This window comes from Danio rerio, chromosome 22 (assembly GCF_052040795.2).
Source record: "Danio rerio strain M-AB ecotype USA chromosome 22, GRCz13ab, whole genome shotgun sequence".
In the NCBI taxonomy this organism is placed as follows: domain Eukaryota; kingdom Metazoa; phylum Chordata; class Actinopteri; order Cypriniformes; family Danionidae; genus Danio; species Danio rerio.
Genome location: NC_141042.1, coordinates 27,917,079 through 27,929,263, shown reverse-complemented (window position 1 = coordinate 27,929,263; position 12,185 = coordinate 27,917,079). Strand labels below are relative to the sequence as shown.

Genomic DNA, 12,185 nt, shown 5'->3' with positions numbered 1-12,185 from the left:
TACACTCATTGTTGTTCTCATTGTTGTTCTTCTATTCACCATGAGCTAAAAACATTCACAGTGAACAAACCCAGACACACCTGTGTTATTTTTGGCGCATTTCTTCAGCATCGGTGGACAAGTATCATCATGAACAGTCAGAACAAAACACAAAACTACAACACAGTTTACATGTCATGAATTCAAACACTACAAGTTTACACCAATGAGAAAAGCGGAGGATGTCTGACCTGGTCCTAATGCTGGCGCTGTAGAGCAGAATGAGCAAAGACAAACCAACAACAGTGGCCAGAGCCGAACGCATCCAGAAACTCAGCTGGCAGAAGGTACAGTACTGGATAATGGCAATAATGAGAGCGCAGCACAGGAACATGGTCACCTACAGAGCCAGAAGAGGGGAAAAAAACACCATTTAAACTAATTTCAAACTAGGGCTTTGGCATGCGTACATGTTCAGCGACATATAAAACATGGTCTGCTGCTTAATTTCGTAGTAGGGTATGCTTTTCAGCTTAAATGTTCATAACTCTTCTTGTAGTTACCAGGTCTTTAGTATGAGTATGATATAGATAAACTAAACATATTTGTACAATGTCACCTTTCAAAATATTTATTCTAGATAATTTACACTTCTGGTAAAAAAAAAGGTTCTTCATATACAGTTGAAGTCAGAATTTTTAGCCCCCCTGTTTATTTTTTTCCTCAATTTCTGTTTAACGGAGAGAAGATTTCTTCAACACATATAAGTCATAAAAGTTTTAATAATTCATCTCTCATAATTGTTTTATTTTATCTTTGTCATGATGAAAGTAAATAATATTTGACTAAATATTTTAAGACACTTTTATAGAGTTTAAACTGACATTTAAATCCTTATACAGGTTAACTAGGTTAACTAGGCAGGTTAGGGTGTTTAGGCAAGTTATTGTATAATGATGATTTGTTCTGTAGATGATTTAAAAAAAATTAGCCAAAAGGGGTTAATAATTTTGTCCTTAAAATGGTGTTTAAAAAATTAAAAACTGCTTTTATTCTAGCTGAAATTAAACAAATAAGACTTTCTCCAGAAGAAAAAATATGATCAGACATACTGTAAAAATTTTCTGAACCTGTTAAACATAATTTGAGAAATATTTAAAAAAGAAAAAAAAAATCAAAGGGGGGCTAATAATTCTGACTTCAACTGAACATCATCAATTACCTGGATTGGCAGCTGCAGACTGTAGGCTAGGTGGGAGAAAACTGACACAGCAGGAAGTGACACGAGCACTGCCCCGATCACATGCCGTGGCACCCAACCCGAAACCAGCTTCAGCAGAATGCGACTGCAGTTCTGCACATCATCCAGACAGAAGATCATACTGCAGGACGGGGAGCCAGAGGTCAACACAGGTGCATATGCACTGATTTAAGTAAAACTAGCTTTATTATAATAAATACTGAATTACCATTAAGTATAAAAACAATTATTAACTGAGCATTAAAGGCAACATTTATCAAATGAATGAATCATTCACACAAATAATTTCTATACAAATGTAATTATTAGCTTAATAATAAATAAGATTACAATATTATTTAAATTCACTTTAATCAAATGTGATTAATATAATGTTCACTGTATATTATATTATATTATATTATATTATATTATATTATATTATATATGCACAAACACACCCACAGATTCCATTAACAGTTAAATAATGTTAAAACCCAAAATAATTATTTTAGTAATTAGTCTAATTAAAATAAATATCATTTATATTTGATATAAAATATAAATAAACATTTGCATTATAATTTTAATTAGCATAAACATTATTAAAATGATAAGATATAACAACTATAGAGTTTATATATAAACTGGTGCTGGACTTAAACTAATCGCATGATAAAATAAAAGTTTGTTTTGGAAAAAAAAAGTGTTATGAGTTTGTACGACATTATGTACACAACAGTTCTGTCTGGTTCTTGAATTTGATTGGCTGATAGCCGTGTGATATTCTACAATAACAGCACTTGTACAGCCTCTTCACCCTTTACCCTTTCATATTACTCCGCCTACATACAGCAACAAGCAGAGGGCACTCTACAGTTTTACAAATATCACTGCTGTAAGACAAAATAATGTACTTTGGATAGGGCTGTAACGATACACGATATAAAATCGAAATCGCGACACTCAGATCTACGATCCTGTGTCGCGGTGTAATAAGGAAGAATCGCGACACACCCGTCCCGTGATACCTTTCCAATAACGTCACGCGTGCCTGCAAAAGTTGAGCTAATTAACACTTTTTTTCGTTCGACATTACAAGCACTGCTCCGTTTAAGCCCTCGCAATATTTAGCCGGGAGAGCTCGCACGGAGCTCTTAGTAAGGGGCCGTCTGAATGTGTCAAGAATATCAAAAACAAAACCAAATTAACCCCGCTTGACAACCGACAACGCCAGAAACATTGCCAATGCTGTCAAAGCGGCCGGATTTTCAGCGCATATACGTTGATTTGCTCACACCGTTAATGTGGCTGCGCAGAGAGGGATGGGCGTTCACCAGATGTCAGGTAACAGCCAAACTTTTCTGTAACCGTGCTGTGCGCTTTCTGTTTGAACATTTGGGAGTGCTGACTGACAGGTGCGTGAGGTCAGAAAACACGACGAAGCTTTAAGTTAAGATGAACACAGTTTCTATAGTTATACTTTATTTAGAGATAAAGGTATATGGCTCTGCATATAATCACTCTATCTTGCTGGAGTTTATAGCCGTTTCGCTTTACTTCAGGACGCATTAACACCACTCTGATGGTCTAATCGTTGTTTTAAGTTATCCAGAGCTGTATGAATATACAAATCTTTAATATCACAATAGTATTAAATATTACAATTGTAACAACACAGACAGCAACACTTTTGCACAATTGATACCCAGCTGATTCAGTCATTTCATAAGAGGACAGAGCCTCTTCTTTTTTCCTTGTCAACATAAAGGCAGTGAGGTGCGCCTTGTTTTCGGCCACTTGTTTAACTGCAAGGCATACTTAATTTGCGGGATGATAACGTATAACCCGTGCCTACAGACACATTTGCCAAAGAAGCAAAATGGAAGAAGAATATTGCTGTTTGATACAGACCTGTTGATACTAAACCAGCGCTTATGTTGACCTGGATCTGCGTAATAAACGCAACAAATAGGCTTTACTTTTTATTTTACAGCTTAAAGCATGTACACAGATTAATGCAATATCATATTTAAACAAACTGTTTACAAAAAGTCTACATATGCGCGCGTGTTGTTGTCTTTTCATCATGCAGTGCGCGCACTTGAACTGCGAGGGAGAGAGAGGAAACCGGCTATATCAGGACATAATCTTTAAAATAAGGATTTCTATTAAAATGTAAAAGGTTTTGTGATTATAATAATAACAGCGGGGCATTAAATAAATGCATATTTTCCGTGGAGCAAGCAATTAGAGGAAGTCTGCGATTTTTATTTGACGGAAGAAATAAACATATGATTGGAAAAAAAGCCTATGCCGGTTATTAAAAAGAATCAGTCAGTATTTTCGTTTTGTAAAATAAATTAATTATTTAAGTGAAAATAATTTAGGGCAGTCCTATTTATTTTATTCATTTTATTTAGATTATTCTGCTCTTCTGTGCTAAACACTGCAGGTGCGTGAAGATGCTCTGTTGTTCTGTTCCGCTATTAATATATAAAAATAAATCAGTATTTTAAAATGTAATATTTAATGTGTCATACACAAAATAGACACGTCAATTTGTTTAATATAAAATTAATAGTAATCTGACCAGTTAACCGTTAATAACCGATTAATGAGCGGTGGTTGTCGGTTAGCAAAATTAACGAAATGAGCATAGCTATTTAATTTACTTTTTCTATGCAAGAGAACTTGATTGAAAAATAATTTTCAACATGCTTGAACCATCTAAACAATGGAGTTTAGTTTGGTTTTTCAACAGTATTTTGTTACAAAGAAAACAGAAGTGATATAGCTTTGGCTATTTATTTATTTTATATATGGCTATTTATATTGTTAATAATTTGCATAGTTAATATTGTTCTTTGATGTTTAGTTTATAAAGATTTTTCAAATGTTATTTAATTAAAAATAGTTTTAAAAATCTTTTTTTTTTCACCCCACACGAAAAAAATAAAATAAAAAAATCGTGATACGAATCGAATCGTGGGTCAAAAATCGTGATACGAACCGAATCGTGGGTTTGGTGTATCGTTACAGCCCTAACTTTGGAGGTTTTTTTAGTCGAGAATGTATTATTTAGATTGCAAATATGCAGTTTATTTATAAGGATAAAGCCTATTTTAAAATATTTATAACTTTGGAGATTCAGTACATCATCCACCATCAGCCTGTTTGAGCAGACCAAAGAAAGTGATGGTTGAAGTTCCGCCACAAGATGGCGACAGAAACCGCATAATAAGTCCTAAGAGGGAGAAAAATCTGCATTTTCTCAACACAAGTTTCAAAATACAACTCAAGAAATCATTACAAATCAGATAAGTGACATTTTGAGTCGATCTCTCTCTTTTGTATTTTGTAGTGCTGTATTTATACCACAGAAACTGGTAGTATTTGCTTTGGCTTTTTTGGGGGTTAATTATTGTGATATCTCGATTGTAACAGAGAAATATTGGAAAATCTCTGTAGACTGATGGCATTTCTTGCCGTTCAGCCTTATAATCTTTAAATGTCAGTAAAATCCTCTGTTTTGTCATCACACCAAAGAAACATTCAAATACTAGCTCTAAAGTGACGGTTGTGAATTAGTAACAGATTCTGCTGTTCTGGTCATCAGCTGCACATGTGAATGAATGGCGAAAGAAAACAGTTCCTCATACAAATAGATTTTTGAGATTCCCTGTTTAATTTTCTTTTTTATATACACATTTATGCAGTCAAACTGTTGTATAAACCTTTTAATACATTATACATCATCGAGCTGAACTGGTCTGGAACACAGCTCGCTTATGTTGGACATTTGTCTGTTATTTAAGTATGTTCATTAATAGCATTTTATAGTTTGTAGTATTTTTCTAACTGGGAGTTCATATTGCATGTAGATAATACCTTCACTTGTAGAGACCGTCAAGCAGGGGCGGACTGGCCATCTGGCAAACCGTGCACTTTCCCTTTCCCTACTTTTTGGGCCGGGCTGATCATCGTCTTATGATCTGATCGGCCCATAAAAGGCTTAGCAGCCTATCGTTTATTTCTGCCTTTTTCTGCCCATGTGACACTCTGCAGCCCATTCGCTCTTTTCTTGATTGACATTGGGCTGGCCCAATTACAAACTCCTATTTTGGACTCCGTGTGAGTGTGCGTCGTCTGTGTGTATTTGTCAAAATAGTCGAGAGTCAGAGAGAAGAAACGCAAGGGAGGCGCAGAGAAATCGCGGGAAATACACCGGCGTTTCATTTAGCGATTCTGAAAAGTTCTCTGTTCATTCTAGTACACGGCTAAAAGCGCAAATCACGTGACCACACACTCTCTGCCAAGACCTTCAGCCAGTAGTTCAGCAGGTGAGCATAAACCCCAGGTGAGAGTATAGTGCATGTCAGACAGTTCATCTGCTGGATCTGATCTCACTATAGTTGTTAAACGTGATATTCATCTTGTTGTCTCTATCTAACAATTCTTATGTCTTTTGAATCACTTGTTCTCAGTTAACTGTTTTGGCTGAGTGCGAAGATAAGCTAATATATTAATTTATGTAACCACATTCACTGATTCTGCACATTGACTGATTGCTTACCTTTATCGTTTAAATTTAATGTACGTTATACTGTTATAATGGCCATTATTGATTATTAAAACTGATATTCTGCAAAAGAGACAGGGTAAAGTTCATTCTTTTCAATGGAAATGAAAGGAGACAGTTATATTTAAGCCCTGTTTTGTTATAAATATGCAGAGTGAAGATGATGGTCATATAAATATGCAGCTACACGAGGCTGTTTGGTGTCTGTTAATCATAATATCAAAATGAAACAAATTTGACTTATATTGTGTTTTCATTGTTTAGATAGTGAAACAGCAAGCAGGATGAGGTGAATGAGGTTATAAAGTACACTGTTCCCTTTGAAGATTTGCCTATGCATTAGCAGGCAGTTTTTGTTATGTTTATTATTGAATATAGGCTGAGTGAATAGTGTATTGAATAAGCTAAATTGTCTGTAGTGTATGAGTGTGTGTGAATGAGGGTTGTGGCTGGAAAGGCATCTGCTGCATAAAACATGCTGGAATAGTTGGCAGTTCATTCCACTGCGGCAACCCCTGATAAATAAGGGACTTATGCGAAGAAAAATAAATGAATGAATAGTGTATTTTTTAGAACTCAACAAATATCTTTATGGACAGTATACAGAAATTAAATTAAGATTAAAGTTTGTATTTATTTATTTATTTCATATATATGGCTTTTGTGTTTTATAGAATATGAGTTGATAAAAATATTGGACGTGCATAGATAGATAGCATTTTGATTGAATTTAGTGGGCCGCTATGGCCCAAAATGCCAGGGCCGATTTTTTGCCCCAGTCCAGCCCTGCCGTCAAGACAGATTCATTGATCATTTATTTTAATGAAACAATATTATGAAGACACTGCTTACCAATGCAGCCTGTCTCTCTCCTTCACTCAGTAATGCAAACGTGTGAATGCAGTAAATGTGTAAGAAATACATATGTTAAATGTGATTTTAATGTGATCAACTGATTTTTAGTTTTTTATCTTCATCAGAACACATTTAACTATATCATAACTACAACATTTACACTCCTTAAAATTTAAAGCAGATGTGAATATATGGGCTGTTTTTCGTTGTACTTCGTGACAAAAAAAAAAAAAAAAAAAGAGTATTGAATGTTGTTCTGTGTCTATGATGGAGCTTGCAGGCATATAGACTTGTCCTTCACATCTCATTTTTATCGTCTGTTACTAAGGTAAGAGGGCTGTGTGCACACGTGCGAGACACTTATTTAAATATGTCTAAGGATAATACTACGTAGGCGCATTGATACATAGTTTTAAAACCTTTACAACTATAAACTAAAACAAAATGTATTTCCCATGTAAAAAAACTATCCAAAAGGCACGCAGGTCTATATACAGATGTGTTTTTGTGTTTTGGTTTGTTTATAATATTTAGCGCGGATTGTAATATAATAATCCGACAGAGTATGGACCATATTTCTAAAAATAAGCATGAAAAGTTGTCGTTGGCTGGGTTGCTGACGTCACAGGCGATCGCCCCGAAGGCACTGGAGTCCGTTTATAGCCTAATGTTAGCTTTTCAATTCTTGCGTTTGTATTTAAGATATAAAAAGTGCTAAAAGTGATATTCTGATGTGAGGATTATCCAGCTGGACAAATTGTGTAATTTAATGAACAGTGTTTGAACACTCGATTTTATCGAGTTTTATGCTAGCAGCCGATTAGCCTTCAAGGTGACGTCATAGTTCCTTCTACTCTATACAGCCACATCGCACTGTGATATTGCTCATACATGCTTAACAAAACTGTTTTGTATAGTTTTGTTTTTATGTATGTGTGTGCATCCATATCCATAAGAAATATATATAACTCACACAAATACAATGTCAAAACAAACTTTTATTTTGGATGCTATTATTCTTTGCCTAGCACTAAAATAAATTATATTATTTTTATTAATTCAATTACAATATTACAAACTAGCTATTAGAAAAATAATTGACCAATAATGATACCAAAGCCAAACCATTATTTATGCTAATAATTAATATGTAAATTTAGTTTTGGTGCATTACATTTTAGCACAACAATATATCAATTATTAATTTATTATTTTTATTATTAATTATTATTATATATATTCAAACAACAATTATTATTACTTGTTATTAACGTGGCATATTTTTATTTGTTTATAGGTGAAATGTAAAACAAAAAGCATGCTTAACAACGTAACATGCAAAAATAACCCAATATGCACACATTCAAAGTCATTTGTGAAAAGCTCCCAGATTTCTGAAAGCTGCTTCTCATAAACTGTCTGAGCTCCACATCAATCTCTCCCCAAATGTTGATGATTTTCCACTCACCGAATGGACAGAAGGAGCGAGACGAGCTCCAGCAGTGCAGCAGTGATGGCCAGGCCCAGTGTGGCGGCCAGCGGTGTCTGCATGGACACCAGCGGGTAGAGGAAACAGGCCATGGTCAGAGCCAGAAACACAGTACACGACAGCAGGACGTCCAGCAGAGAGCTGAACACTGGACTCGCAAACGTCTGAACTGGCACATGATTCATCACCTGATGGAGAAACGCAGCAGATCAAACCCGCAGCAGTGACTCTCAAACACCACAAGAGGGCCACACATCACTGACCCTGACAGTTCCAGGGCATTTTAGTCGCTAGAATAGGTTGAATGGACATTTTAAATGAATAGAAGTGATTCAAAAGAGTCGTTCGTTTGAAATCAGGTTTACTAAAGCGATTCATTTACTCACTGAGAGATCCTATTCATATGATGATCAGATTTTAAAGGCAAGAAGCTGCAGGTGAATATTTTTTGTATTACAAGTTTTCCAATATTCATTATAAAGGGACTAAGGCGAAGGAAAATGAATGAATGAATGAAAGTAGAATTAAATTTTGGATATCATCAGACATAATATGGATGACAATGTCCCTCAATAAAAAACTTTCAGAATAAAGATGAATAAAATAGTGAATCTAAGTCTACAAACTCACAGACAAATTGAGTGTCTTAAAAGAAACACTTGAGTGTATTTTTGATGAAACACTTGAGTGTATTTTTGATTCTATACATTAGACTTAAAGCCAAAAAGCCCAAAATCTCAGTTTTAATAAGAGCCTCAAAAGAACTTGTTCGTTTAAAATCCAGCCTACACGAAAATGATTTTCAATTTGCAAAAAACAACCTGTTCAGACAATTCATGTTCACAAACTATTACAGATTTTAGCTCATTAGAGTCTTTATTTTGGTAATTGCACTGATTTTATTGTATAAATTACACAATTCCTGATTCTGATTGGTCAGTAACAACATTCCAAGGTATGTTATTCCCAGATAACAACCTCTGAAACTAACAATATACGCTAATCCGGTTACTTTGAATCATGTTTGTCAATGAATACATTCACACTCATATTTATATGCTTATGTGCAGTGGCGGTTTTAGCTTAAACGACACCCTTAGCATACCCCCCTATATACTGTATGCCTCTCAAACTCCCTCCCAAGCTTATAAATAATTGCAAGGTTACATCTAGTTAAAAAACAGGACCATTAAACATGTGCATTTAAAAAAAAAAAAGTTTATTTTTTTTAACCCAACTTTGGGTAAAATATGGACAAACCCACAATTGAGATTATTAAAAATATTTACATTTGTTATAAATACAATTATTATAATAACATTATTATTATTATTATACAATTATTTTTCTAATAAATAATAGAAAACAATCCTAAATGTAACTGGAAAACTGGAGTGATATGCTAAGACCAGAAATATTTTGGGTGAATATTAATTATGAAAATTCTATAACATACAAAAAATCATTATACGTTTTATAGAATAATCTGTTCCTCTTACACCTGACTAATGGCCGAGAATAACGTTATTAAGTCTTAACTCCCACGTTATCCCTCCAACATTCCTCCTTTATGCTTTATAGCCATGCTCAGTCAAAATAAGATTATCATCATATTATATAAACTTCAGTTTTGTCAGCTTGCAAAACTCACTGTGTGTTACTCCGTGTGTTAAAAAGTCTGTTACTCCGGTTTCACATCGCATATTTTATCGGCGTGCATGTAAAAAACCGGAATTCACACGAGGAGCAGGAGGCACGCAGGAATGGTTTTCTGTGCCCATGCATCAGTTTGCTTTCACTAGCGTAGTTTCGGTTGCAAACAGACAATAACAATAACAAACCTGCACGTGCAAAAGATGCCATATGCGAATGGCCCCTAACGTCTTTATTCTGAGAATATCACTCTAAATTAATAAATTTTAATACAAGTAAATCGTATCTCAAAGCTTACTGAGACATGTTTTTTTTGTCTCCCTGATTCACCCATATTGCTCACGCCCAAATCGGCCATTGCTCATGTGTCCCCACCCTTGGTGCCATTTTGTGGTTAGGTTAGTTTATGCTTCACTCAGTCATTTTAATTTCTGTCAGCGTTGTGATTACTTAAAGATTTAATAACCTATTACGACACAAATTTTTACATTGTGTGGCGAGCAGCAGTTTAATAAGCAGGATAAAGTACATCCATGCTGTTGTTTTAGCAAAATAAAGCAAAATAATCCTAATAAGCCTAACGGGTGTTAATCTTTAATACCAGTCACCTACAGTAGATGTACATTATTATTAGAAGTACTGAAATATTAAATGTTAGTAATAATAATAATAATAACAATAATAGTGAAAGATAATAATTAAATAATGGTCATTTAAAAGTAAATATAATAACCCTAGTTTTTTTCCTTCACTTCGGTCAATTGGTAAAGTTTGTTCCTCACCCCAGTCACCACTGGCTTTCTTGGTTTGGGAATTGTGGAGCTGCGCATCGATGGATTTGTTCTTTAGTGTTTGGGCTTTCAGCAGTGAAATTTAAACCACACTGAACCGAACTAAACTGAACTTCAGCTCTGGAAACTGTACTGACACAGTTTCAATCTACTAGAACTTAAGCTGCTTTGACACAATCTACATGGTAAATGCGCTATAGAAATAAACATGAATTGAATTGAATAGTTGTACCTGCTCATGATAGCTGGTGCGGTAAGCAGACTCCAGAGACTTTTCCAGGAAGTTCAGACTCAGTTTGTTAATGGGTGGCTTGAAGAAGTAATCCTTCATCAGACTAACAAACAAAATGCAGAAGAACGTAAATGAAACACTGAATTACATTAAAAAAAAAATGTTTGAATGAATCTCCTCTCGCTCACCTGTCTTCCTTTATCACCTCCACAAAGTGTGCGTCGCTTTTCTCCCGGAAGTTTTTGGAGCGCAGCGGAAGGATTGCCGAGTGGTCCTTGCCTTCTGCAGCCAGACTTCCGGCCCAGCTGCGGTCTTTCTCCTGGAGTTTGTCACACAAAGACGACTGGCTGACTCCCACCCGCTCCTCACACAGAGGACTCAACAGCCCGTTCAGGGTTTTAGGACTACGACCAGCGGGAAACTGTGCAGAGAAACAGAACTCAACCTCAAAAGACTCTTTCTTTTAGAGATTTAGGTGAACAGGAATATCTTGCCGAAGAGTTTAGCCTGCTCAATTAATCCAAGATGATTGCTGTACACTTTGCCTTTTTTATATAAAGTTATTTTTATCCCCAACTTCTGTTTAGCAGATAGGAATTTAACACATTTCTAAACATAATAGTTTCAATAACCCATTTCTAATAACTGATTTATTTGATCTTTGCCATGCTGACAGTACACAATATTTTGCTAGATATTTTTCAAGATACTAGTTCTCAGCTTAAAGTGACATTTAAAGACTTAACTGGGTTAACTAGATTTTAAAGTTTGAGGACAAACTTTATGGTGGCTTAAGAAAGCCTGTTGGAAGTAGTTTATTTAGTTTAAAAAAGTATCAGGTTGGCTAAAATAATGTTTAGGACCCCTGCAGTCAGCAATGTAACCACTTTAAAGATTGACACAAGTGAGTAAAAAGCTTTAAAGTTGCCCCTTGTGTCTGTGGTTGGTAACAGCATAATACTAGCATGAAACTAGCATTATTTTAGCATGACTAAACATGCTATCTCGATTCTAGCATGAACTAACATGATTCTAACACAAATAAACATGTTGTTAGCATGATTCTAGCATGAATTAGCATGATTCTAGCATGAATAAACATGATTCAACCAAATTAGCATGTTATTATCGTGAGTCTAGCATGAATTAGCAGGATTCTAACATGATTTCAACATGAATTATCATACAACTAGCATGATTAAGCACTGTTGTTAGCATAATTCTAGCATGAATTGGCATGTTGTTATGATTCTAGCATGAATTAGCATGATTCTAACATGAATAAACACAATTCTAACAAATTAGCATGTAATTAGCATGATTCTAGCAAGATTCACCATGTTGTTAGCATGATTTCAACATGA

The 12,185-nt window shown here is 34.9% G+C and overlaps 1 protein-coding gene across 2 annotated transcripts in view; it reads right to left on the bottom strand.

The window, feature by feature from the left end:
* Window positions 1-12,185, bottom strand: part of adcy9a (adenylate cyclase 9a) — an 81,433-nt gene that overhangs the window by 11,274 nt on the left and 57,974 nt on the right. The window contains exons 4-8 of one of the 2 annotated variants that reach the window (XM_087304427.1): window positions 11,010-11,242; window positions 10,822-10,924; window positions 8,125-8,333; window positions 1,202-1,361; window positions 202-379 (exon numbers count right to left, since the gene is read on the bottom strand). In XM_087304427.1, coding sequence (XP_087160553.1) covers window positions 202-379; window positions 1,202-1,361; window positions 8,125-8,333; window positions 10,822-10,924; window positions 11,010-11,242 — 883 coding nt within the window. The remainder of the gene's footprint in view (window positions 1-201; window positions 380-1,201; window positions 1,362-8,124; window positions 8,334-10,821; window positions 10,925-11,009; window positions 11,243-12,185) is intronic. The other variant, XM_087304426.1, reaches the window with a different exon arrangement.